This window comes from Martes martes, assembly GCF_963455335.1.
Source record: "Martes martes genome assembly, chromosome: 6".
Lineage (NCBI taxonomy): Eukaryota > Metazoa > Chordata > Mammalia > Carnivora > Mustelidae > Martes > Martes martes.
The window spans coordinates 92,643,283-92,667,121 of record NC_137893.1 but is presented as its reverse complement, the minus strand read 5'-3'; the positions used below and the strand labels follow the sequence as shown (position 1 = coordinate 92,667,121).

The window sequence follows — 23,839 nt, the reverse complement described above, 5'->3', positions numbered from 1 at the left end:
GGAAACAGGAAAGGAGAAAGGGGAACGCTTGTGAAGGATATTATGACAAGTGGATCAAAAGGACTTGGAGACAGCTTTGACGTGGGGTGACAGGTAGCAGTGATCCATGTGACTTTCCAGGAGCACACAGACCTGGACATGTGGGGGATGTGGAGACACAAGGTAGAACCCAGAGTTGGAATGGAGATCTCATCTTGGAGGTTTGTCAGTCCGCTCCCAATTGAGTCTTAAGGGTATTCTTCCTAGGGGAGTGAGAGCAGAAGTTTTTTCTTGGTTAGCAGTAAGTAACACAAGTGTGTTCTCTAGGTCCCTTTGTGAAGTTTTCCATGCCAGGTTTCCAAGCTTCATTGGGAATGTTCTTGGGCCCTGGGCAGAAAAGCCCTCATGGGTTCTTCTTTGCCTTCAAAAGGAATGGCTGACAGCAGACACATTTTCGAGAAAGGGAGAAGGGATGTCCTATCCTCATGCTGGAGGTTCTTAATGCTCACACCCGCCTAGTGAGAGAATTGGGTGGTTGGCTGCTGGGGTGGGAATCTCGATCTTTCTGCGGACCTGGCAGCCCCAGCCTGTGCCGGCCCTTCTTCATCTGGGTCCAAGAAATGCTGTGTGTTTTCCAGGTGAAGGAACACATTTGCGGGGGTGGGGGGGGCGGGCGGGGGCTTCATCTTCCCTAGGATAGCATGTGGTATTTCGTGCACTTATCCCAGAGAAGGATGACAAGACTAAGAAGCCCTCGGCCTGGTGTCTGGGTTCGGTTTTAGGGTTGACCCTCCAGGTGTTGGGAAAGCTTCTTTCTTTTAATTTCTGATTAGTGTGGTTTGTCTGTTTAACTGTCTCAAAGGCGAGACCCGACTAGAATAGCATTAGCTCTTCTTGTCCTACCAGCAGACATCTGTGTGTCATATGGCCATCACATTTATTATAATTTATATTCTTATTTCTACCTGCTGTTTCAGACTGGCTACTGTATGCCATACGATGGGCTAGGGGTCTCCATACCAACTTCCTAGCATCAATTCTGCAAAGAATACATTACCCCTGTTTGCCACGCGGCAAAGAGTGGCTCACAGAGGTTTAATGACCCAGGAAAGAAGATACTTGACCCCATCTCACTCTAACTCCAAAGTCCATGCTCGAGGGGCAGAGTTAAGAGTTTTCAACATGGGTTTCTGGTTCTTGCCCACGAGATTCCAGGCCATGATTCTGAGAGCAGCTTTGTAGGGGAAGGAGGAAGGAGCACTGTCTTCATCTCAGTAGGAAAAGAATTTTACATCGGACTGACTTTGATGACTCGGGTATAGGACAAACTGGGAGAGTGGATTACTTTCTCCAGACTTTACAGTCCTGGTGTTCTATGACACACTGTGCCACCCATGCTCTCCTACATCGACACCTGCCAGCGAGCCCCAGCCTGGGGTTCTGGTAGTTTTCCCTTGCATGAACAAACCTTTCTAAAACCTAGGGGCGCCTGGGTGGCTCAGTGGGTTAAAGCCTCTGCCTTCAGCTCAGGTCATGATCTTGGGGTCCTGGGATCGAGCCCCACATCGGGCTCTCTGCTCGGCAGGGAGCCTGCTTCCCCCTCCCACCTCTCTCTGCCTGCCTCTCTGCCTGCTTGTGATCTCTGTCTGTCAAATAAATAAATAAAATCTTTAAAAAAAATAAAAATAATAAAAAATAAAAAATAAAATTAAAAAACAAAAACAAAAACAAAAAACCTTTCTAAAACCTAAAGGGAGGACGTGATCCTCAGACTCTCTCCTGACAACGGTACAATAGGATACAGGTGTTCCTGCCAAATTGCTACCTACTAGAACATACTAAGAAACAAGCAGAAGAACAGGCACCTTTTGATATTTATCCGCTATAAGACTGAGGGTGAGAACAACAGGGCCAGATCTTCAGTGATAAAGGAGCATTGTCCCTTTGGGTCAAGAGGAAAAAATCGCATCAACCTCGTTTCTCTTGTGTGAAGTCAGCAGCCTTCATTCTTTTGCAGGTGGGAGATTAATTTACACATAGATTTAGGCTCCAGCTTCTGAGAAGCTGTCATTCCCATTAGCGTGGCCAGGCAAAAATAGGGTTGTTTGCTTAAACAGCTGTGATTAAGACCCAGAACTACTTGTCACAGTTTGGCGCCAACTTTCCAGAAATGTGTCTTTAAGATAAGTGCTGTGTGGCGGGCAGCGATTTCTGGGAAAGGAGAGGGGAAATCCTGGCTGGTCTGTGTCTCTGAGCCTGCCAGTAGGCTCCATTTGTGACACCGATGACACCCGGAATGTGCTACCTTCACTTGGGGGCACCGGTGGGTCAGAAAAGCTCAGGCAAACAGCACCAGGCCACAGGAGGCTGAGAAAAAGCAAACATGTTAAACTCTCTGGAATCAGATGCTCCAGGAGGAGGAGCACAGAAGGACCTGTGAAGGACAGGTTCACCCAGAGGTGGGAAAACCATTCTCTGTTCTCCCCGAGTCCCTTAGTAGCCCAGAGCAGGGCCCGGAACATCACTCTCCCCAGCTCTGAAGTCCTCAGATTTGGGAGACACCAGACCAGCGGGATTTGGCATTTTTTTAATGCCAAATTGTGGGCCTACCTGGGGGCTGTGAGCGGAGTGTGCCTCTGGGCCCATTCCCAGGGGGGTCACGCTGACACCTGAGCAGCTGAGCTACTTTCCTTAAAGTCAGACACTGGCCATGCGACCTTACAGGGGCAAGAGGCCCGGTGGCAGCTCCGTGTGTCTTGCCTGTGGGGCCGTGTCACTGGAGATGACTTGGATCGGGAAGGACAGCTTGCTGCTCCTCAGATGAGCCGTGGAAATCACTGTCTCGGGGTTTTTGTGCTTACTTGCGCTTCCTGGGGGCGTAGTCCCCAAACAGCCACAAGGCAGCTCGTTTCATCTGCGTCTTTGGCCAGCATTTACTGCTCTAGAAAGGTCTTATCTCACCATTCTTTTTTTTTTTTTTTTAAATTTTATTTATTTATTTTTTTAACAGAGAGAGAGAGAGAACACAAGCAGCGGGAACAGCAGGCAGAGGGAGAAGCAGGCTTCCTGTAGAGCAGGGAGCCCTGGGCGGGACTCGAATCCCAGCACTCTGGGATCAGGACCTGAGCGGAAGGCAGATGCTTAATGACTGAGCCACCCAGGCATCCCTTGGCTAAGCATTCTACAAAAAATCCCACTCTACCCTCATTGTGTCTGCCATTCTGTTTTCTTACCCTGCTTTATTGTCTCCATGCCCTTCCAAACTGCCCGACACGGAATTTTCAACGTGCTTTTACCTCCTGCGTGAGGATAGAAGATCCATGGAAAGAGAGCTTTGCCTCTTTTATTTACCCCATGCACCCAGGGCCTGGCACTGTGCCTAGGAAGCAGGCACTCAATAAACAGTAAAGTTACTATGACTCAATATATCAATAAATTAAGGCACAAGTGCATAAACCTAGCAAGACTTCATGTCAAAATTCATGAGTGCCAATGGCAATGGGTCACACTGCCTTCTTCCTCCGTGTGGATTTCTAAGACATTTATGATGCTGAAACAAATAGAACAAAGTTTTAGGTAATTCTTCCATTTATTATGAATAGTTTTGCCTTTGAATATGCTGTTAATTTAAAATTCACTTTGAGAATTGTGCACTAGTTCTAAAGACACGTTTAATAATAATGCCTTACTTTTTTTTTTCTTTTTATAGTACAGAGGTTTATAAGGGGTTTACAAAGCAATCACATTCATTATCTTCTTCCATTGGAATTGTGGCAGGGAATGGTTGAAATAAAATGGACTTTAGAGTCAGAAAGATGTGGTTTCAAATCCCAGTTTTTAACGTTTGTTATTCATGGAGCTTCATGAATAACATTAAACCTCAGATTTACCATCTGCAAAATGGGCGCACACATACTCTCCTCATGACCCTGCAACCTACTGGGCAGTGAATACATGGCAGCTGCTGTTATGATTATTACTTTTATTATGAGTACTTTTGATCCATCTGGTATGACAGAAGAAAGAGGTGAACACATATGCTTGGAGACCATGTTTTTCCCCACAGAAGCAGCAGCAGGAGGGAAGGGGGGGGGGAGCAAAGCAAAAGTAAAAACAAAACGAACAGACAATAAAACACACACCCACTCCCACACACAACAGAAACAAGTTTAGGTGCTAATATTGACTCTCCAGGACTACCTTACCTTCTTGGTTTCCTCGTTTGGATTAAAACATTAAATCCCAAACCTGTCTGATCACCAGGATCTCCAGTGGGAATTGGGGGAAAAAATTTACAGATTTCTGGGCCTCATAAAGATTTTACTTGGCTCACCTGGCTTGAGGTTCCAAAGTATGCGTGTGTGTTGCACTCCCTAGGTGTGCATAATCGTCAGTCAAGTGTGCCGATGACTGAAATAGATGACTTCCAAGGGCAAGCCTGTAGCCTTCTGAGTTACTATGGTGGCATGGAGTCTGTTTTGAAGAAGTATTTTCATGCTGAAGACGTTCCTTCTCTAGTGGAGGTCACCATCCTTACCAGTCTCTAGGGGGCAGTGTTGCTTAGGTGGAAGATTTCTCTGAAACTCCTTTAGAAGTTGAAGAACATAAAAGGTAGCCAAGGGGAAGAGGTTCTTGGAGGCTGGTTCTTTCATTACAATTGCACAAATCCCCTAGAAGAGAATTTGCTCAAGTCACAGGAACTGTCCTCTTAGTATGTTAAGCTTTTGGCTAAGCTCCTTGTAAGGTCTCACCGGAAGGACCACCTTGGGTTCCGTAGGGAATGAGGACATGGGTGAATCACCATGGGCTTTCCAGGCACAGGTTTGTTCTGCAATTACGTCTGAAAAGAATACCAAGAGGCGGGCTCATGGATGAGCATAGGAATGGCGCTCGGGCAGGGGCTGACGCCATGCTGGGGTCAGACCCTGGGATGCAACCACACAGGTGGTGAAGTGAGGGATGTGGGATTGTTACTGACTTCACTCTTCCAAAAAGCCCTACCGTCTAGGATATCCTGTTTACATTCCTGGGGGGAGATAGCCTGCCTAGGGCAAAGAGACTCTTGGAGCGGAATCTGCTGCAGGGTGTAAACATTGCTGCTGCGTTACTTTTCAGGAAAAAGAATGTGCTCCAAGGCAGACCTTGTAAATATGCCACCGCCCTCCTCGCACATATTCCCAGCAGGCAACATACCATGTCTAGAGTTAAGATCACATAAATTAAGATTAACGGTTCTTCCAGAAGCTTGTTTTCATCACAGAACCATTGAAGAATCAGAAAGAAAACAGGAAATTTGAGACATTGCCATGGTATCATGACAGACTGTGCTTCTGCACTGGGTTTTAAAAGTCACTTTGTTCTACTTATAATTACATTTTTGTGAGCAGGAAATATACCTTAAGATATATTCTTTATTCTGAAAAAATTAGCAAAGACTTTTTTATTTTTTGTGTATTTTTGTATTTTTTTAAATTTAATTTTATTTTTTCAGTGTTCCAGAATTCATTGTTTATGTACCATACTCAGTGCTCCATGCAATACGTGCCATCCATAATACCCACAACCAGGCTCACCCATCCCTCCCATCCCCCTCCCCTCCAAAACCCTCAGTTAGTTTCTCAGAGTCCACAGTCTCTCATGCTTTTTCACAGTTTGAGTTAATTACAGCAAGTTGAATGATGCATGTCAAAATGAAATAATTCTCAGAAAGATTGATGAATAAAACCGACCTCTAAGACATAGTTTATTCCTATAAGTAAACAGATACAAGAGCTTTCTACAACAAAAATTTATTCATTGGCATTTCCCATAACAAACTTACTCTATTTTAGTGCTTCTCATCAATATTCCTAGGGAAATTTTAAATAAATCTCATAATATTGTGGGAAAATTCTTTGCCCTTTTAGAAAACAGAACTAGAATTTCAATTTATGGCAAAATGTACATCATACTTCCAGATTTTACTTAAAATTTAAGGTAATAGTTTTGCAAGTATTCACTAAACTTTTCCTTATTTGACAAGAGAGAATAAGCCGCAACTTGTCTTCTCAATTCATCTGTGTAAAAAATTCTCCTAAACTTTGAAGGTTCATCATGAACTATGAAACTAGCTCTTGGCTTCTGCTCCTGTTATGTATTTCAGCCAAGAATGAGCCAAAGATTCTGGCAGGGACAGAGAGGTGAGTGTGTGGCTCTCTCAAGAGGGTCATAATTTTAGCAAGAACGGATTGGGCACACATTTATTATGTGGTGAGCTCCATGCCAGATGGAGTAAAGCCAGGAGAACTGAAAGAAATAGTTCCTGCCCTTGAGAAGCTTACACCTAGTGAATCAGACATGATGTAATACAGGAAACTATGAAAGAACATTCTGGTATGTATATTGTCTGGCCTGCCTGGGGTGGGTATGTGTTGGACATCAAATGTGTCTAGGACACCAGTCAATCAGCCTGGAGACAATTTGGAAAGGCCATGAAGAGCAGGAGATATCTTTTATTTTACATTCTGACTTGTGAATTTTGCTTTCATTGAGTGCCTATCGTGTTCTGGACACCAGAGATACACAGTAAGAAGTAAGAGCCCAGGCTGTGTGCATAGGCAAAGAGCAAAGGGAATTAACCGGATGACTTCCCAGAGGTCTTCAAGCCATGCATAGTCCAGGTGTCAAAAATGCATGCATGTCAAATGAATGGTGTTGAAAACATGCTGACTCATTCTTCTGAGTCAGGACCATGGCTTTATTGTCTAAACTGTTGCCTAGGTTCCCCTGCTAGATCTGCCTCCTTCTATTCTGGCCATTTCCGGTCAAGTTTCAACAGAGCAATCCTTGACCTTGGACACCAAGGAGGGTGAGAGATTGGAGAGGAAGGACAAGTTTTGACCTTAGCCTGTGAATTTCTCAAATGGCCAGAGACCACTACACTGAGACCAGACAAATCAATTGCCTTCCTCCAGTAAATAGTAAAGTCATGGGGCACCTGAGAGGTGCAGTGGAATAAGCAACTGACTCTTGGTCTCAGCTCAGCTCCCGAGATAAGGGTGGTGAGATCGAGCCCTGAATCGGCTCTGCACTCAGCTCAGAATCTGCTTAAGACTCTCTCTCTCCCCCTTTCTCGTTGCCACCTTCCCCCACCTCCACTTTCTCTCTCTCTCAAATAAATAAATCTTAATAAATAAATAAGTACATAAATATAAAACCATAGAGAGGGAACACCATGAAGGAGATATTTGGTGGTGTAAATTGACAAACTTCTTTTTCTCTAGAAAGGTTCATTAGAAATCCTTCAAGGCTGACATGTCCAGCATCCACATAGTCCCATTACTGGCTTTAAATGTTGACCTGTCTGCCATGCTCCCTCTTGGCCACCCATGCTGAGCTCTCACAACTTCCTGTGAAGCTCTCACAGCTTCCTGTGAAGCTCTCACAACTTCCTGTGCTTTCCTTTCAGTCGCCTCAAGCAGCCCAACAGCTGAAGAGTACACCGTTGATGTGGAGATCAGTTTTGAAAATGCCTCCTTCCTGGAGTCAATCAAAGCTTCCTTGCACAGCCTCAGTTTCCCAATTCAAGGGAACAGCACTGACCAAGCCACCAACATTTTAAGCATTGAGGTGACAACAGGTGAGTCAAAGACCCATATTTTCAGAACGGAGGGTCAGACATACCGGGAGGAAGGCTGTCTGCCCTCCTTACTATTAGAGCAGATTGTACTTCGTAGGCAAGTGAGATGACCCAAAAAGACCTGAGGTATGATTTATGACTTCACAGACTTCCAGAATGAAGCCCCTACTGGCAAACCTGGCAGCCAGTTTCCTTATTTCAAATGGTGGCCAAATGTTTGCTTGGTGGTTTGTGTATCACTTGTCACAAAATATGTCCCAAGATACTGCCAGGTCCTTCCTGACAAACTGCTGGTCCCCATTCCTCTAGGTAATCAATGGGTACAGCAAGGACCATGTATTAGTAAGTGGCAAGTTCCCTTCATTCTGGCATCATAGGCCAGGAAATAGGAGCTAGGCACACTCCTGGATTGGAAGCAAGACATAATATAGAAACTCCCAGGCTATGGGATTGGACATTCTGGTCACTGTCTCCCTTTTGAGGTTACGCTGGGTGTCCTACCTCTCAGGCACCATCACCTGGGAAGCTACGATAGGGGACTCCCCTTTGTCCTAAACAAAGTTACTGTTTTGTAAGCACTAACAGATGTTGGATTTTTATGATTCTAAAATGGAAACAAGCGTAAAATTCTTGTTTTTCAAAATTTTTTTGGAATTCTTATATTTCAAATAGTCCATCAATATCATCTATGCTTTCCAATTTTTTATTCTTAATATATGCTAACAGAACCTTAGGGATTGCTTCATAGGTCCCTTTGGATGCCCCTTCCCGCCAATGCTGAAGCACAGAACTACACCAGTGTTCACAGATTCCTTGGAGTTTGGGTGTCCGTCCTATTTCAGGAAAAATGATCTGATGGCTCTCCTTTGGGTAGTCACTCTGTGCCTTTTTTTAGGAGCTGATTCTTAGAATAGACAATTCTCAGTGATATGGCTTTGATTGAATTTTAGAAATAAATTCAAAGTATTCTGTTTTCAGAGCATTTGCCAATGTCCCCACCGGGGTTAGAAACCGTATTGCATGGAGCACTGGGTGTGTGCATAAACAATGAATTTTGGAACACTGAAAAAAAATTAAATAAAATAAAAATTTTTAAAAAGGAAAAAGATAAAAAGAAACCGTTTTGGTTGTTCACACTGGATTAGAAATATAAAAGGCACAATCGCATTTGTACTTGGTGTTCATTATCTGTTGCCACTTAACACATTAGCTCAAAACTTAGCATCTTAAAGCAACAAACATGTATTGTATCCCATAGCTTCCAAGAGCCAGATTTGGGAAGAGCTTGCCTGGATAGCTCCAGCTCAGGTCTTATGAGGTTGTAGTCAAACTGTCAGCCAGAGGGGCAGTCCTCTGACGACTCAACCAGGGCTGGAAAATCCACTTTGAAGCCCACTCCTGTGGTTGTTGGCAGGACCCAGCTCCTCTCTAGCTGTTGGCTGGAGGCTTTTGTTCCTCACCATGTCAGCCTCTCCATGACGTGTCCTCATCCAATGGCAGCTGGCTACCCCCATAGCAAACAATGAAAGAAAGAGAAGGAGAGAGGGAGAGAAAGAGAGAGAGATCACAGAGGAAAGCCACAGTATCTTTTATATTCTAATCTCAGAGACGATATATCATTATTTCTGCCATATCCTGTTGGTCGCACAGACCAAGCCTAGTTCACTATGAAAGGGAGTTACAAGAGGGTGTCAGTACTCAGAAACAGGGGTGGAAAGGGATGATGCTGGAAACTGGCTCCCACACACTTCATGTCCAAGAATCTGTTCATCATGGTATCATTGTAGGCATCCCCTGAGATAGTCAAAGCCATCACTCTTTAGGTGGCCATGCCTGACGGCTTGGTGATGCATAATGGGTATCACGTGAATCTCATATAATACTATTGAACTTCCCAGAGGGCCATATTCAGTCAAGTTAGGATTTTCTACAGGTATAAATACTTACAGTCCATAAATGTAAAGGTAGTGACCACCTTCTCTCTCCTCGCTGTTCTGCATAATGCTAGTCTGCAGACCTACTGGAAATGAAATCTGGTGCTCCTGTGAGACGGGCTACAGGTGGCCTCAGGAACGTTGCCTCCAGAACCTCACTTGTCAAGAGCATGACAGCGTCCCTGCAGGGCATCAGTGCAGTTGCCTTAAAGGACTACCTCCCAAGGGACCTTTTTGCCAGCTCCAGGGAGGTAAGTAACTGTTCATTAAATGTTTCTTTGTTGAGTGGCTATTTGATAGAAACTCAAGCAAATGTTTCTCTGTCCTGTGTGTATTCACTTGTTAACATGAGATTTTAAAATATTGCCCTGTTTTTGTTTTTGTTTTTGTTTTTTTCCAGCAGATGTTACCCTGAGAATGTCGGTCAGACTCAATGTGGGCTTTCAAGAAGACCTCAAGAATACTTCCTCTGCTCTCTATAGGTCCTACAAGACTGACTTGGAAACAGCGGTAGGTTTTGGCCCTGGGAACCTCTTAAGCAACAAGTTCTTCAGGCTGAACTGAATCTGTTGCATTTACAGTGATAATTTGCTTAGAGCTGTCAGAATTTATGAATGTGGAGATCAGAATTATTCCTCCAAGTCTGGGATGATGAATTAAGAAGTGCTCAAATCAAATAGTGTTCATGATGCTTTGACATCATCTTGACCTAGGTGGAACTTTTTCCCAGGGTAGGATTGATTCAGAGGTGATCTGGTGGCATCAGCTCACCAAATCCTAAGCAGAGGTCCTAGAACCTGGTCTAGCAGTGCCTGATGGTGCGTTTCTGCTTGTCTTCACACACCGCCTAGATGAAGCCCCTAGCATCTTTCGGGCAGATCAACCTAAGGCTGGTACCAGGGGTTTCAAACCATTCTATTTTAGAGGTACCAAGGCATTGTCCCTTATGACAGATTTAAATTTATTCATATAAATATAGCGAATATTCCCTGAGTGCTAACTGTGTGCCAAACACTATTCTAAATACTTTACATTGGATTAATTCATCTGAACCTAAATGCTTTGCTTGAATTAACTCATTTGGAGTAGAGCTTCCCAGTTGGAGTGCTAAAAATTATTATAGGTGGGGTGAGATAATGACTTCCCTTAGTCCTCTGGGCAGCCAAGCCCCTGTGTCAAGCCAGGAGCACCTCCGCTTACCCTTCTATATCACAGAAATTATTTTCATTTTCCATGGGTGCCATGCTGAAATGCTGAAGAACTCCTGGACGTCCGATTTGCATATCTGGCATGTAATATTTCTGCACAGCATGAAAAGTTTCCATACACACACGCACACACACACACACACACACACACTGCACACTCAATTACATGCGTTGGAGGGAAGAGAGAATGGTATATTCATCGTCGATCCCACCCATCCACGTACCTGGCACAGTGCTTGGCACCCACAGTGCTTTGTGTGTTACATCTACCTGCAGAGGAGACTTGAATGGAGATGAATCTCCTGTGGGTTGGCATTCAGAGAAACCTCCCCATTTTCTTTGCTAGGCATTTCCCGGAGTAAAAATTTTGCCCATGTAACTGGTGCTTGGTTCTTGGAGAACCCAGCCTGACATAGGCAGATAGGAATTACTTCTTCAACGATCTGCCTGTCCCAGCACTATTAAAATAGACGGGAGAAAGGTTTACCCGGGGTGATAAAGAATATGTGCTTTTTACTCGGCTTTAAATCCTTTGGCTTATCTCTCGCTGGACCTTGATATGGTGACACTTGTCTTACTTTGTTTTCCAGTTTTGGAAAGGTTACAGCATTTTACCAGGCTTCAAATTGGTGACTGTGACAGGATTCAGGTAAGAAGCTATAATCAGGTCATTTCTAGTGGCAGAGACCAATACATTAGCAAAGGAGAAAAAGCCCATTGGGGGGCATCATGTCTGCACACAACGGGAGTACTTTGGTAGAGAGGAATACAGTGTCGAGTTGCTGTGGCTTAAAGAGGGAGGCAATGCTGAGAACAGAAACTTGCTCCCTAGAGATGTACCTACTTAGAAAGTGGAAAGTGAGCAAAAACCTTGTGTTTATTCTGTGCATGCAAGAATTTTGCAAACAGATACAGGATAAGTTTGCAGTCTGGCGAGTTCCAAGATATAACAATGAAATAATATCACCCATGATGCCTTTATTCAAGAAAAGTCATCCGCCAGCCACGAGCACACAGTTGCACACGGCTGTGTGAATCTTTCCTCCTGGAGTTGGGCACCGTGGCAGCCCTGAGTGGGTTAGCAGGGGGTTTCAAAAAGTTAGTTGCCAATTTTAAAAATAAAGAATGCTCACAGAAGCATTCAGGAATTTGGCTTCACTTGACATTCAGCATATCTGGTATCTGACATTCAGTGGAGAGAGGGTAAATAATGCTACCCCTGGGAGCAGCATGGCCATGTGACAGGTCTCTGAGTTGTACCTGCCCCCTGCCGTGACCAGGTCCTATGATTCACTCCGCTTGTTCCTTCCTGTCTGGCTGTTTCATTCATTGATGTCACTTGTCTGCAGACATATGAGAAGCCTGAGTGTGTGCCTCAGGCTTCCAACTGGAACTTAATGACAAGTTGATTTGAGTGAACCTTTGAAGACAGAAGTACCCAGCCTGTTCCTACCATTTTGTTTCTCCCACGCAATGCAAATAAACCATAAGCATCTAGACTCTTCCAGGTCAGTTACTGCCTTACTGAACCGAGTGGTCTCCATCCAGGCCCGGAAGTGTGGTTGTGACCTATGAGGTCCGGACGACAACACCATCACCCGACTTACTGCATAAAGCAAATGAGCAAGTAATGCAGAACCTTAATCAGACCTACAAAATGGACTACAGCTCCTTTCAAGCAGTTACTAGCAGTAAGTAGGACATCTCCACATTTCCCCGATATGTGGATTTTGTTTAGATATAGTAATGGTGTTTATATTATGCTTAGAACTAGGTTTACGTGCCCACCCCTTCCCCCATCTGAGGTGCCGGTGCAGAGCCTCCCAACCAGGCCAGTGTCACTGCAGATGGGAGGGGGTATTGCAGGGGAGAGAGATTTGACAAGAGGGTCACAGAGCCATCTGGGTTTATGGATTTTTAATAAAAAATTAGAAGACCCCAAACATCCCAAAACTGACATTACAGTGGGGGTTGGGATATTCATGAAATGCATTGATATTGAACAATCGATACTGTTATTTTGGAGCAGGAGTTCTTGAAGCTCGGCCCCCAGACCCAACAACATCAGCACCACCTGGGAACTTGTTAGAAATACAGGGCACCCCAGACTCACCAGGGCGATCGGCATTCCAACAAGCCCTCAGGTGATTCTGATGCCCAGGGAGGTTTGAGAACCCCGGCTCGGGATCACATAGAGCAGGAATAAAACCCTGGAGTGTTAGATGCTCTTCCCCGTTTACAAATGGGTACAGAGTTGTGTTCTGTTGTGTGATTAGGTGGGTGGACCTATTGTTCCTTGGGAAATAGAGAGGAGAGCCAGCTGGGCAGAGAATTGGAGGGTAAGAATTTGCTGGCGGAAGTCCTAACTAACTCCGGTCCATGGTTCTGGACTCAAGGTGATTCCTTTTGGGAGGGACACTGTCTCCCAGCGGGGAGGGCTCTGAAAGGACTGTTGCAGGCACACCTGAGAGAAAGGGACCCCTTCTCAGGGGTTAAGCCATCCTCGCAATAGGTTTATAAGTTTTGTCTTTACGTTTTCTGATATTGTTGAATGCCAGATCATTTTTAAAAACAAAATATCGAATGATACATATATAATGGTAAGAAGGTGTTACAACGTAAACAAGAAAAAAAGCAAAATGAAAGTTCGGAATACATAAGACAGCAACAACACAGGTGGAAACTGGAAAATTAAAGGAAGTGGCCTAAAAGTATGGGCTCCCTTGGAAGGCACCCAGCAGTGCCACCCCCTCCTGACCCCTAACACCACCCCCAACCAACCCATGTTTTATCTCTCAAAATTTCTTAAGTTTGTGGCTCTGAGGGCATAGGTGAACATCAGGCTCTAGCCTAGGTAATCCTCAGTTATGATTACTCCCCTCAAATTTCCTTTGTATTGAGGATAGTCAACCATTTAAAGGAGTCAGTAACCAGCAGTGTTACCATTCAGTGGCTGACTGTCGGTCAGAAACATGGTGCTGACAGTATGGTTCCCCAAAGCGCTTTGGAGATTGTGGCTTATTCTTCCCAAAAGCCATGAAGTCATTGTGAATGGCACTCAGCACCACTTCTGTAGGGCGTCTGCAACCATCTCTGCCCTCCTTGGGAAAACAGAAATACTCTGTGATATGCACAGTTTCCGAACGATAAACAGGAACGTAGGTCACGTGCATTTCCACGGGAGAGCTCCCCCATCAACCTGCTCTCCATAGCGTCGGTGCTATTTACCTAGAGTATACATATCCAAAAGGTCAAGAGACCAGATTTTGTTTTGTTTTAACTATAATTATATTTGGGGGGCAGAGGAGAGGAAGAGAATAAGAAAGAAAAAAAGCTGCATGCATGATTTGGTATCAGAAAGTTATTTCAAATCTTTATGAAATACCAAGGGCACAGAATATTCAGAATATCTCCATTTATTTGGTCATATATTTATCCTCAGAATAATTAATGTTGGATTAAGTAGCAGGGACTCTTAACCAGAATGCCCCTTTCTTTAATCACTGCCCACAAATTCATGGTCAATTCCACATAACCACATGATACCAGCAGTCTTACTAAGCATTATTGTTAGCCAGTGATGATGAAAAGAGACACATTGTTATTGTATCTTTTCTGTGTTTAGCCTGGCGTGTTACACAAATTCTGTCCTCATATATCCCGTGAGATGGGTACTGTTATCTCCACTTTACAGGAGAGGAACTAGAAGCGGAGGGAGGGTGAATAATGTGCCCAAGAACTCAGAGGAAGTAACATAAGTCTGTATGACTTCTGAGTCTGGTGGCTACATTAACTATTCCCAGGAGGCCTTGTTTCTTAACTGTTGGGTGTGATATTTTAAAATCTTCTATTCAGGAGCCTAAAAAACGTGGTAAATATTTAGATCCCTTGATACTTTGACTAGAACATCCTAGCTCCCAAAATTAATTTTATGGTATTGTGCCCCCGTGATGACAGTATGGAGAGGGACTGGCCTGAGCATAAAGCCCTCATAGAGCTTCCTTATCCAGCACCTCTGATCTCTTCAACACGTGGAATTCCTGCAAGTTGTAGAATGAGAAGCACAGCTTAAAGGGGGAAAAGGCACATGTTGTGTAAACAAAGGACAACCAGAAACACACAGCCACACCCACACAAGTAGCAAATGTGTTTTACTTCTATCTGTGAAATGACTTGATGCTATGGTTCTCCAGATTTGTACTATGAAAACAATAATCGCTGCTATTGCCCCAAATCACCTCCTTCGTAGCTCTTATAGCTCCTGTTTTCCAGACAATGAGCTGAGGCTCAGAGAGGCTGGGTAAATTCCCTAGGGCCACACAGCTATATGTGGCACAGAACCGGGATTCAACTCTGGACCTGTGTGTCTATAAAGTTCTCCTTCTTAAGGGACCGTGGGTATGAAATCTTTTAAAAAATTCTAAATTCTTAACAGACTTTATTACAAGAAATAATTTTTCCCCATTTATACTTCATCAAAGCAATACAACAGAGCTTTCAGAAGTATAAGATACCTGTTATTGGCAAGAGGCAGTTGATATTATTGAGTCAGTAGCAAAGAAACTTGAGGTTTAAATGAGCTGGTGTGGCTTTTTTATAAGCAACTGAGCATTTTCTACCAGACTATGTGAAATATTAAGAATAGCTTTGGGATCCCCATCACCACCGATGAGGCCAATTAAGTATGCACAGACTCCAAACTTGAAACCTTGTCCCCAGTATCTGGCAGGTGGCAACTCTTTGGGCTTCAGAGACCAGCTGTTGGGGGATGGAATGAGGAGGACGTGTTGCTTCCTTCTAGAAGCACCATGGCCCCATGTAGTGGTGGTGTCCGGGGGAGCAGTCTCAATTCCATCCATTTGCTTTGGGATCTTAATACCTTTTCTTTGGGTTCCCAGATGAAACGAAGTTCACCGTCATACCAGAAATCATTTTTGAAGGAGACACGGTAAATCTGGTGTGTGAAAACGAAGTTTTGTCCTCTAACGTGTCCTGGCACCATGTTGAAAGGCACTCTGACATCCAGAATAGCAGCAGATTCTTGGTTTACACCACCGTGCTCAACAACATGACCTCTGTATCGAGGCTCACGATTTACAACATCACTCAGGGCGATGCAGGTGGGTTTCTGTCCAAGAACCGGTGTGGAGAAAGGAGCAAAGGGCTTGTAAAGAAGCAAGCCATGGAATATATGTGAGTGTGTGTGTGTACGTAATTTTACTTTTTATATATATAAAATAAATAAAAATGATAAATAAATAAATAATATATAGAAAGAAATAAAATTTATAAAATTTTTATTAAAATTTATAAAAATTTATTTTAAAATATATAAGTAAAATAAAATAAATGAAATATATATAAAATAAATAAAATATAAATAAATAAATATGTTTTATATAATATATGTATATATATATAAATACACACAGTGTTTTCCTCTTTGAAAAGAAGTCACCAGTCTCAATTTTTCAAAATTAAAAATGAATCCCATAGTATATAAGTAAGAAAATACATCCTTGAAGACAAAAACAGATTTCTGCATTTACCAAGGCTTATGAGTTGGAAACGGAGACAAAAATACAACTTTTGTTTTTAATCTTCAAAATATTTTCAACAGATTTTTTGGGATAGAATTGACATATAATAAGCTGTACATATTTAAAGGGCTCAGTTTAATATGTTTGACATATGTGTACACCTGTGAAACTATGCCCTGCCTCAGGGGAGTGAACGTAACTGTTAACCCTCTGCCCAGTTTTCATGGATTCCATTGTAATCCCTCCCTTCTCCCACTCTCCATCCCCAACACCCCAAGTAGCAGAAGTTTTAAACCTGACACTCCAGAATTTAATAACCCTGTTGTAACCCAGATACCAGCAGGGGACTCTCTTTTTCCCTGGCAGAGAAGTTGGGTTGCAGACCGCGGGCCGTGTTACATCTTTGTGGATTCTGATTTTGCCACAGAGTGAAACAGAACGCCAAAATCATCCACAACCTTCTAATTCTCCGAGGCTTTCCAATTTTTCCTTTCTACCTCTTCCATCCCCACACCTTTCATCTCATCAACAAAGACTGAGATTTCTGCTCCTTCCTTAGAACATCTCTCTACTCATTAACCTGTAACATCAGAAATGATCTGCATTGACCTTCTGCACTTCCTGAATGTTTCTTTAGAGTTGTCTAGAGCAAGTCTTGGATGATTTTGAAAACGATGCTTCAGGAAGTACTGTCACGACACATGAGATAAGACCATCGTTCTTCTAAGGAACGCCACATGTGTAATAATAAAAAATGCAATGGTAAGGGAGCTGGGTGTCACAGTCGGTGGAGCTGGTCAACTCTCAGTTTTGGCTCCAGTCATGATCTCAGGGTCTTGAGATGGAGCCCTACATCAGACTCTGCCATCGGTGAGGAGTCCGCTGGGGATTCTGTTTCCCTCTCCTTGCACACACTCTCTCTCAAATAAAAAAAGAAATCTTAAAAAAAAATGCATTTGTGTATTCTATGCAGGTGAATATATTTGCAAGCTGACATTGGATATCTTTGAATATGAGTCCAGAAAAAAAATAGATGTCACGCCCATCCGAATTGTGGCAACTGAAGAAATGAAGGTGACATGCGACAACAATCCTGTATCTTTGAACTGCTGCAGTGAGATTAATGTGAATTGGAGCGCGATAGAATGGAAGCAGGAGGGGAAAATAAACATTCCAGGTGAGAATGTTAGATGCCCTTTTGCATATACGTTTTTGCCTCTTGGCCAAGTAAAAGTGGGAGATGCACTGGGTGGGAGAGGAAATGTCAGATGACTGTTTTTTCCCAAACTTCAGACTATTAAAATGGATCTAGGCTTGATGCCAGCTCCAGCTTAGCTATTCTAGAACAACATTCCAAAAATATATGCATACAGAGGTCATGCTTGGGTTGTGGACAAGATCCTGGCCGAGAAGACCTGATGACTTCGGTCCAGAGTAACTCCTGCCTGTAGAAGAGCTGGCTCCCCACCTTCCCTCCCTCTTCATCTTCAGCAAAGAGCTAAGGATGAGGTCATTGACTTTGCTTTGGAGTCTGGTTCTGAACTTCTCTTTTCTGTGTGTCTTCTCGTGGTGTCTGTCCTTCTCATGTCTCTGCCTCTGTCCCACATCTTTCTGTATTACCTAACTCTGTGTCTTTGTGGTTTGGGGTTTTTTTTTTTTTTTTTTTTCATTTCTCCTGTATAGACCTGTTTGTCTCTCAATTGTTCCATGTCAATTTCTGATCCTACTTGGCTTCCTTTTAGATCTGAGATATTACTGGAAGTTCTCCACCCTCCCGTTTATACTCATGAATGATAATAATAATAAATTAAAAGAGCAACTCTGACCCTGTTTTGTGTAACGGTTTATGATTAGTCAATGTTTTAAAAATATGTTATCACTTTTGATCATATTTAACCCTGATTGCAAGTTTGAAGCTGGTATTTTTTGCCTCCAGTTTGCAGATAAGGAAATTGAGGGCGACACAGACTTATCCAAGGTTGTCAGAAAGGAAAAGAAAGATAAAGAAAGACTCACCTCAGGTCTGATTTCCCAAGACCGGTGTTTGCCTTGGCAAAAGTATGTTAGCCATGCCTGAGGAGCCAGGGCTGGGGTCGGCTGATCTGGAAGAGTTTGCTCTAGAGCAGAAGACTTTTTTGTCTAGAGATTTCACATAACGAGACCCAATCCTTCCCTTAAGAAATGACAGCTTTATGTGTTCATCTTTACACAAAAAATCATTTAAGTAAAATGTGGCTTTACTCATGAAATTCATCAGTGCTGTAAAGCTTTACAGTACAGACTCTTTGCTATCAGACTATATTGTTATTAAAAAAATAAAATAATGATTAATTTACATGTAAATCGTCCTGAGCCCATCTATTTGCAAAGCACATTTCACCTGCTGCTTCTGTACTTTACTTTAAATCCCCCATGAAGGGGAAAGGCATCTGGTTACCATTGAAAATGTTGACACAGGAGATGTTTAGTTGCTTCCTTGATTTTTCAGGAAGAGGAGGTTGTAGGCACCCTGGAGCAGCGGCCAGATGGGAGAAAGACCTTGCAAAGTTCCCTCGGTACTGACTTCATACACTTAACAGCCCCGAGAGGTGGAAAGTCTTGCCCTCTGGCAGAGGAACCAGGAAGTCTGCAGTACAAATGGTCAGGGACTCTCCGTGGTCACCACTGTTTCACACATTCCTAATGCCCGGTGTGGGAGACAGAACAATGGATTTCCTGCCCACGGGGCTGGCCACCTGGGGACCCGCACTGTCCATTCTTTGATGAACTTAGCCTCTGCCCTCGGCACCTTGCCTTCTTCCTCCCCTCACAGCCTCCGCTCTGAAGCGCGTGCTCTCTGTCTCTCTGTCTGTCTCTCGCTCGCTCGCTCTCTCTCCAAATTCCACGAGCTCTTTAGCACCCATTCTTCCAGGTCAATAGGAGACAATGTAGCAAAATAATTCACTCCAAAGCAGGAGCAACTGAATTATCTACCTCATATCAAAAACAGATGCATTTCATTTTCAAAATACAAGGGATAGGGCAAAAGGAAGGTAATCAGCAGTGGCAGAACTTCTCACATGAAAAGGGTGGTCTTTTTTGAATGGGGGGGGTCGCTTCCTGGAGTTTTTCAACTCATCGGGCAGCAACTAATAATGTAAATGGTAATGGTACAGAAATAATAGTATCAGTAGTAGTAACTGTAGAAGTGGTAACAGTTACTATTATTGGTGCAGCATCTCGCCTGCCTGGTGTAGTGCTAGCTAGCTTCACCTGCACGGAAATGGATGGACAAACTGGGGGAAATTAACAGCAACAGAGTTTGTAGTCTCCCTGCAGCTGTTATGTGGTGTGATGATAAAAACTAACCGAGCCTTAACTCCCTCCTTGCGCACAAGTTAGAGCAGTTCCAAAAGAGTTCATTAACTTCTTCGTGGCCCTGCCTACCATACTCCAGTGGCGGCTGGTCAGCGGAGTATTCATAAAACAACTGAATATTTACAAGAGGGTGTGACCTTGGCTGTGACCTTGGGGGACATGAGAGGGAAGAGCTTCAAACTCCACTGTCCCCTTGCTTGTGTCTTTTCTTCCGGATTGCCCCGCTGAAATATTTAAGCCCCTGTTACCCTGTGTGCCTGCAGTCCGTCTCAGATGGCTCTGGTTTGGTTTGGTTTGGGTTTTTTTTGCAGCCAGACAAGGCATCAGTCAGTTATAAAGAAGGGAGATGGGCTGTTTTTCTTTCCTGAGTAGAAATCAGTCTGTGGCTTTGGAGTCCCTTGATGAAGCGCCTCTAGAGGCAGGCTGGCTTCAGGGTCTGAGGTGAGCCCAGGAAGAGAAACAGCTGGAAGTGGTTCCCTAGCACCCTGGAAGGCAGCGTTTTCCTTCCTGACTGCATGTGAGGGTCACCCCAGGGGGTTATTAGACAGACCAGCTATCAGGGATCTACCCCAGAGCAGCCAATGTCAGGATCTCTGGGTTTGGGCTCCAGGTGATGTGGTTTGTAGTGGCATCCATGAGCCAACCACCAAGAAAGAATAATTGAGTCATTTTTGGTGCTCAGAGGTGATTTTATTAAAGTGGGGATAGGACCCCTGGGCAGGAATTGCCGCACTGGGGTTATAAGTATATTTTAAGTTATAGTATATATATATACTATATATATAGTATATAGTATATATACTATATTATATATATATTATATATATTATTATTATTATATATATTATTATATATATTATATATATACTATATACTATATATATAGTATATAGTATATATTTGGAGTTAGGGGAAATAAAGCCCAAGGAAGTTTCCAGAATGGATTTTCATATGTTGAAAAAGACACACACTCTCTCTCTCTTAATTTTTAATTTTTCCTACCCCAGTGACCATCACTAATGGTCTTCGTGAGGGGCAGGCCTTGACCGGGTGCTGTTCTAAGTGTCTCTGTATCTTAACTCATTTGACCTGACTACGATCCGAGGCCATAGCTATGATTTGTTGTCCCCATTTTCCACCTGGAGAAACTGAAGCACAGAGCAGTTGGGTGACTTTTTCAACCAGAGCCTGCTAGTAAGTGGGAATTTGAAATCTGCAGCCAGACTGCCTGGTCCCAAGTCTGCAGACCTAACCACCATACAGTCCTCCCTCTCCAAAGAGAAGAAATTGGATTTAAATAATAATTCCTTTTCCCGGATTGGGCCTCTTTGCTCCTAAATGGAAGAGTCAGCCCACTGTGTGACAGCGAAGGAACTGCTTCTGTCTCTGCAGGCAACCCAGAAACTGACCTAGAGTCCGGCTGCAGCAGATACACCTTCAGGGCGGATGGGACTCAGTGTCCCAGCGGGTCGGCTGGAACGACAGTCATCTATGCGTGCGAGTTTGTCAGCATCCACGGAGCCAGAGGCAGTAAGAACATAGAAGTGACATTCATCTCCGTGGGTAAGGACTCCTTCGCCTCCAGCCAAGATATTCCCCCCTGGGAATATCTCTGAGCTAGCCGGAGTGTGGTTGGGGTAAATCACAAGCGGGAGACAGGGGGGGTGTCCCTCTCTCCCATTTGAATTCAGATAAGGTCTTTAGAAGAAAGAAGGATGGGGGGAAGCCCAGGGCTGCAGGGGAGGAAAGGTCTGCCTGGTACTAAGAAGGCAGGAAGGGACTGGAAAGGAGAGTTTCACACTCAGATTAGTTCTGTTTAAGTCGTTGAGTTCATGCCGAAGGTGGTGCCCCAGATTTTCCCTTTTCCTTCCGTGAGCCCGTCCTCCCTCCCTTGTAGGCCAGTAGCCAGGCTCATGGCCCACCACCAGCAGGCGAAGACGCGCTCGGTCCTCCCTCCCTCCCACTCTACCTATCCCAGACAGAACCTGGCAGGAAGCTTTAATAATTTGAGACTTTATGATCATTTTACAGTTGTCCTGAGTGTTTTTTAGTCTTTGACTAAAGGCTTTCAACTGAGTTCGTCTTTTTAAAAAGGTGTCATTTCTTCTCCTCATGTAATAAAACATTCTAACCTCACCCCTGTCTGCAAAAATGGGGCAGTCACGCTTGTTTTTCTCCCCATTTTACAAAAACTGAACCATGTAGATCAATCATCAGATCACTTTGAACAATTTGGAGGAAGAACTAATACCAACACTACTGATTACCCTCGTTCACCCTCACTATTCTCGTGACTTAGCGTTTTTTACAAAGATCAAGATGGCGCATATCTGAAAACATTAGTGCCATAGAAGAGTTCGTGGGTCTTCTGAGCAATTTGCAGCTTTCTGTAGTGAGAGCAGGTGGACGCTTCAAGTTTCGACTCTGAGTTGTATTGATTAGGTGGGATTTTGGTTGTCACAGAAACATACTTAGCTTTCACTGAAAACCACTGGTCTGGTAGTTTGGATGTTTTCTGAGAATCAAGAGAACCAGATTCATGGTTCCATGAGCCTCTCCCTTTTCACTCTCAGAAGCCGCCGAGCCGTAGAAAGGCATCTCCACACCAGATCCTGACAGCCAGTGAGGCCCATGGGAGGGACACAGCAATCCACGCTTAAGTGATTGGGGGACTGTATCTGAACGTTGGGATCCCAGCTTCTAAAGGGCACTGTGGGCAGGCCCGATTCCTTTTTATTGTGACAAAGGGCAAGATTTTACACTGGTGGGAAAAGCTGGCCGGCATCAGTGGGTTCCAGGCGTGAAACCGTTCACCTCCAGGAGATAAAAGTGAACGGCATTTTGAAATGTCAATGACATGCTCAAAGAGGGGTGGAAAGATAGAAGCAGAGGCCCAAAAAAGTGGACTGTCCATATAAGCCCTTACCTTTGTAAGGGTCTTGTTAAAATTTTTGAGAAATAATTCCTCATGAATTTATGAGGATATTCTCATAAGGAGGAGTAAACGCAGAGAGACTTAGAGTTAAGGTGTCTCTCCCTCCCAGTTTGCCTGAGACGGTCATGGTATAATTATTTGGGCAATACATTCTAGGATGCCTGTACCTCATATGTTGTTCCAGAAATCACTCTTTGGCTTAGTAAGTGTTGGATGTGGACTATGGTCAGTGGTAAGCCCTGGGGACTGCAAAGACATAGAAAAGAGAGCCTGCTCTTGAGGGGTTCACACTTTTATGAAGAAGAGATACAGAAAGAGAAATTAAAATACAACACGGTGTTATTTAAAACATGTTTTAAAAGGGTAGAGAATGGCGTTGTTACAAGAACAGAGCCACTGGGCACGGAAAAGGTTGAGGGGAGCTTGGGTTATGTCAACAGCCCTAAGTTTGCAACCTTTTGCCCTGCCGATCATCAGGAGATAATTCCAGCCACAACAGGGAAGTGCACCAGCTCCCAAGGCAGGAGATGGAAATGAGTACAGTTGAGAGCACCACCGGGAACAGCCTAGAAACAAAGAAAGCCCAGGAGCCGCAAGGTACCCATCCCACAATGACACCAGTGGAGTCAGGACGGCCCATGCTCTCTGCCTCTGTCTTAAATTTCACTCGTGTGTCAATGTCACCAGAAAGACTAAATCTTGTGCTTGTTGTTGGTTTTTCTTTTGTCCGTTCTGTGTGCGTTCTTTCAGCCAACCTAACAATAACCCCGGACCCAATTTCTGTTTCTGAGGGACAAAACTTTTCCATAAAGTGCATCAGCGATGTGAGTAACTATGATGAGGTATACTGGAACACTTCTGCTGGAATTAAAATATACCAAAAGTTTTATACCGCCAGGAGGTCGGCTGCTGGAGCAGAGTCGGTGCTGACCGTGAAGACGGCAACCCGGGAGTGGAATGGTGGGTGCGAGACCCCAGACCCTTTCTGTTGCCATGCTGCCTGGGGCCCCTGGGAACACCCTGAAAGAGGGACCAGACCTGGAGGGGCTGTCCCGGGACGTGTCTGCGCGACTGCACTCCATGGAAGAGCTCTGTATGGGAAGATGTCCCAAATCTCCATTGTATAGATGTGGAAACAGAGGCTCAGAGAGAGTAACACATGCACCTGGGCTCCTATTTCTCAAGGTGTAGAGTTGGGACTGGAACTGGGATCTCCAATTCAGGAGCCTGCGCTGTCACCATGAAATTAAGAGGATTGTTTTGCTGCT

At 44.1% G+C, this 23,839-nt stretch overlaps 1 protein-coding gene across 4 annotated transcripts in view; it reads left to right on the top strand.

Annotated features, from left to right (window-relative positions):
• ADGRF5 (adhesion G protein-coupled receptor F5) overlaps window positions 1-23,839 on the top strand; it is a 97,237-nt gene that overhangs the window by 53,486 nt on the left and 19,912 nt on the right. For 2 of the 4 annotated variants that reach the window (XM_080806028.1, XM_080806027.1), the window contains exons 4-12: window positions 7,427-7,597; window positions 9,606-9,782; window positions 9,935-10,041; window positions 11,330-11,388; window positions 12,288-12,430; window positions 15,638-15,859; window positions 17,253-17,456; window positions 21,029-21,199; window positions 23,322-23,531. In XM_080806028.1, the coding sequence (XP_080662154.1) occupies window positions 7,427-7,597; window positions 9,606-9,782; window positions 9,935-10,041; window positions 11,330-11,388; window positions 12,288-12,430; window positions 15,638-15,859; window positions 17,253-17,456; window positions 21,029-21,199; window positions 23,322-23,531 (1,464 nt within the window). Of the gene's footprint in view, window positions 1-7,426; window positions 7,598-9,605; window positions 9,783-9,931; window positions 10,042-11,329; window positions 11,389-12,287; window positions 12,431-15,637; window positions 15,860-17,252; window positions 17,457-21,028; window positions 21,200-23,048; window positions 23,169-23,321; window positions 23,532-23,839 lie in introns of all 4 variants that reach the window. The other 2 variants (XM_080806025.1, XM_080806026.1) reach the window with 2 other exon arrangements.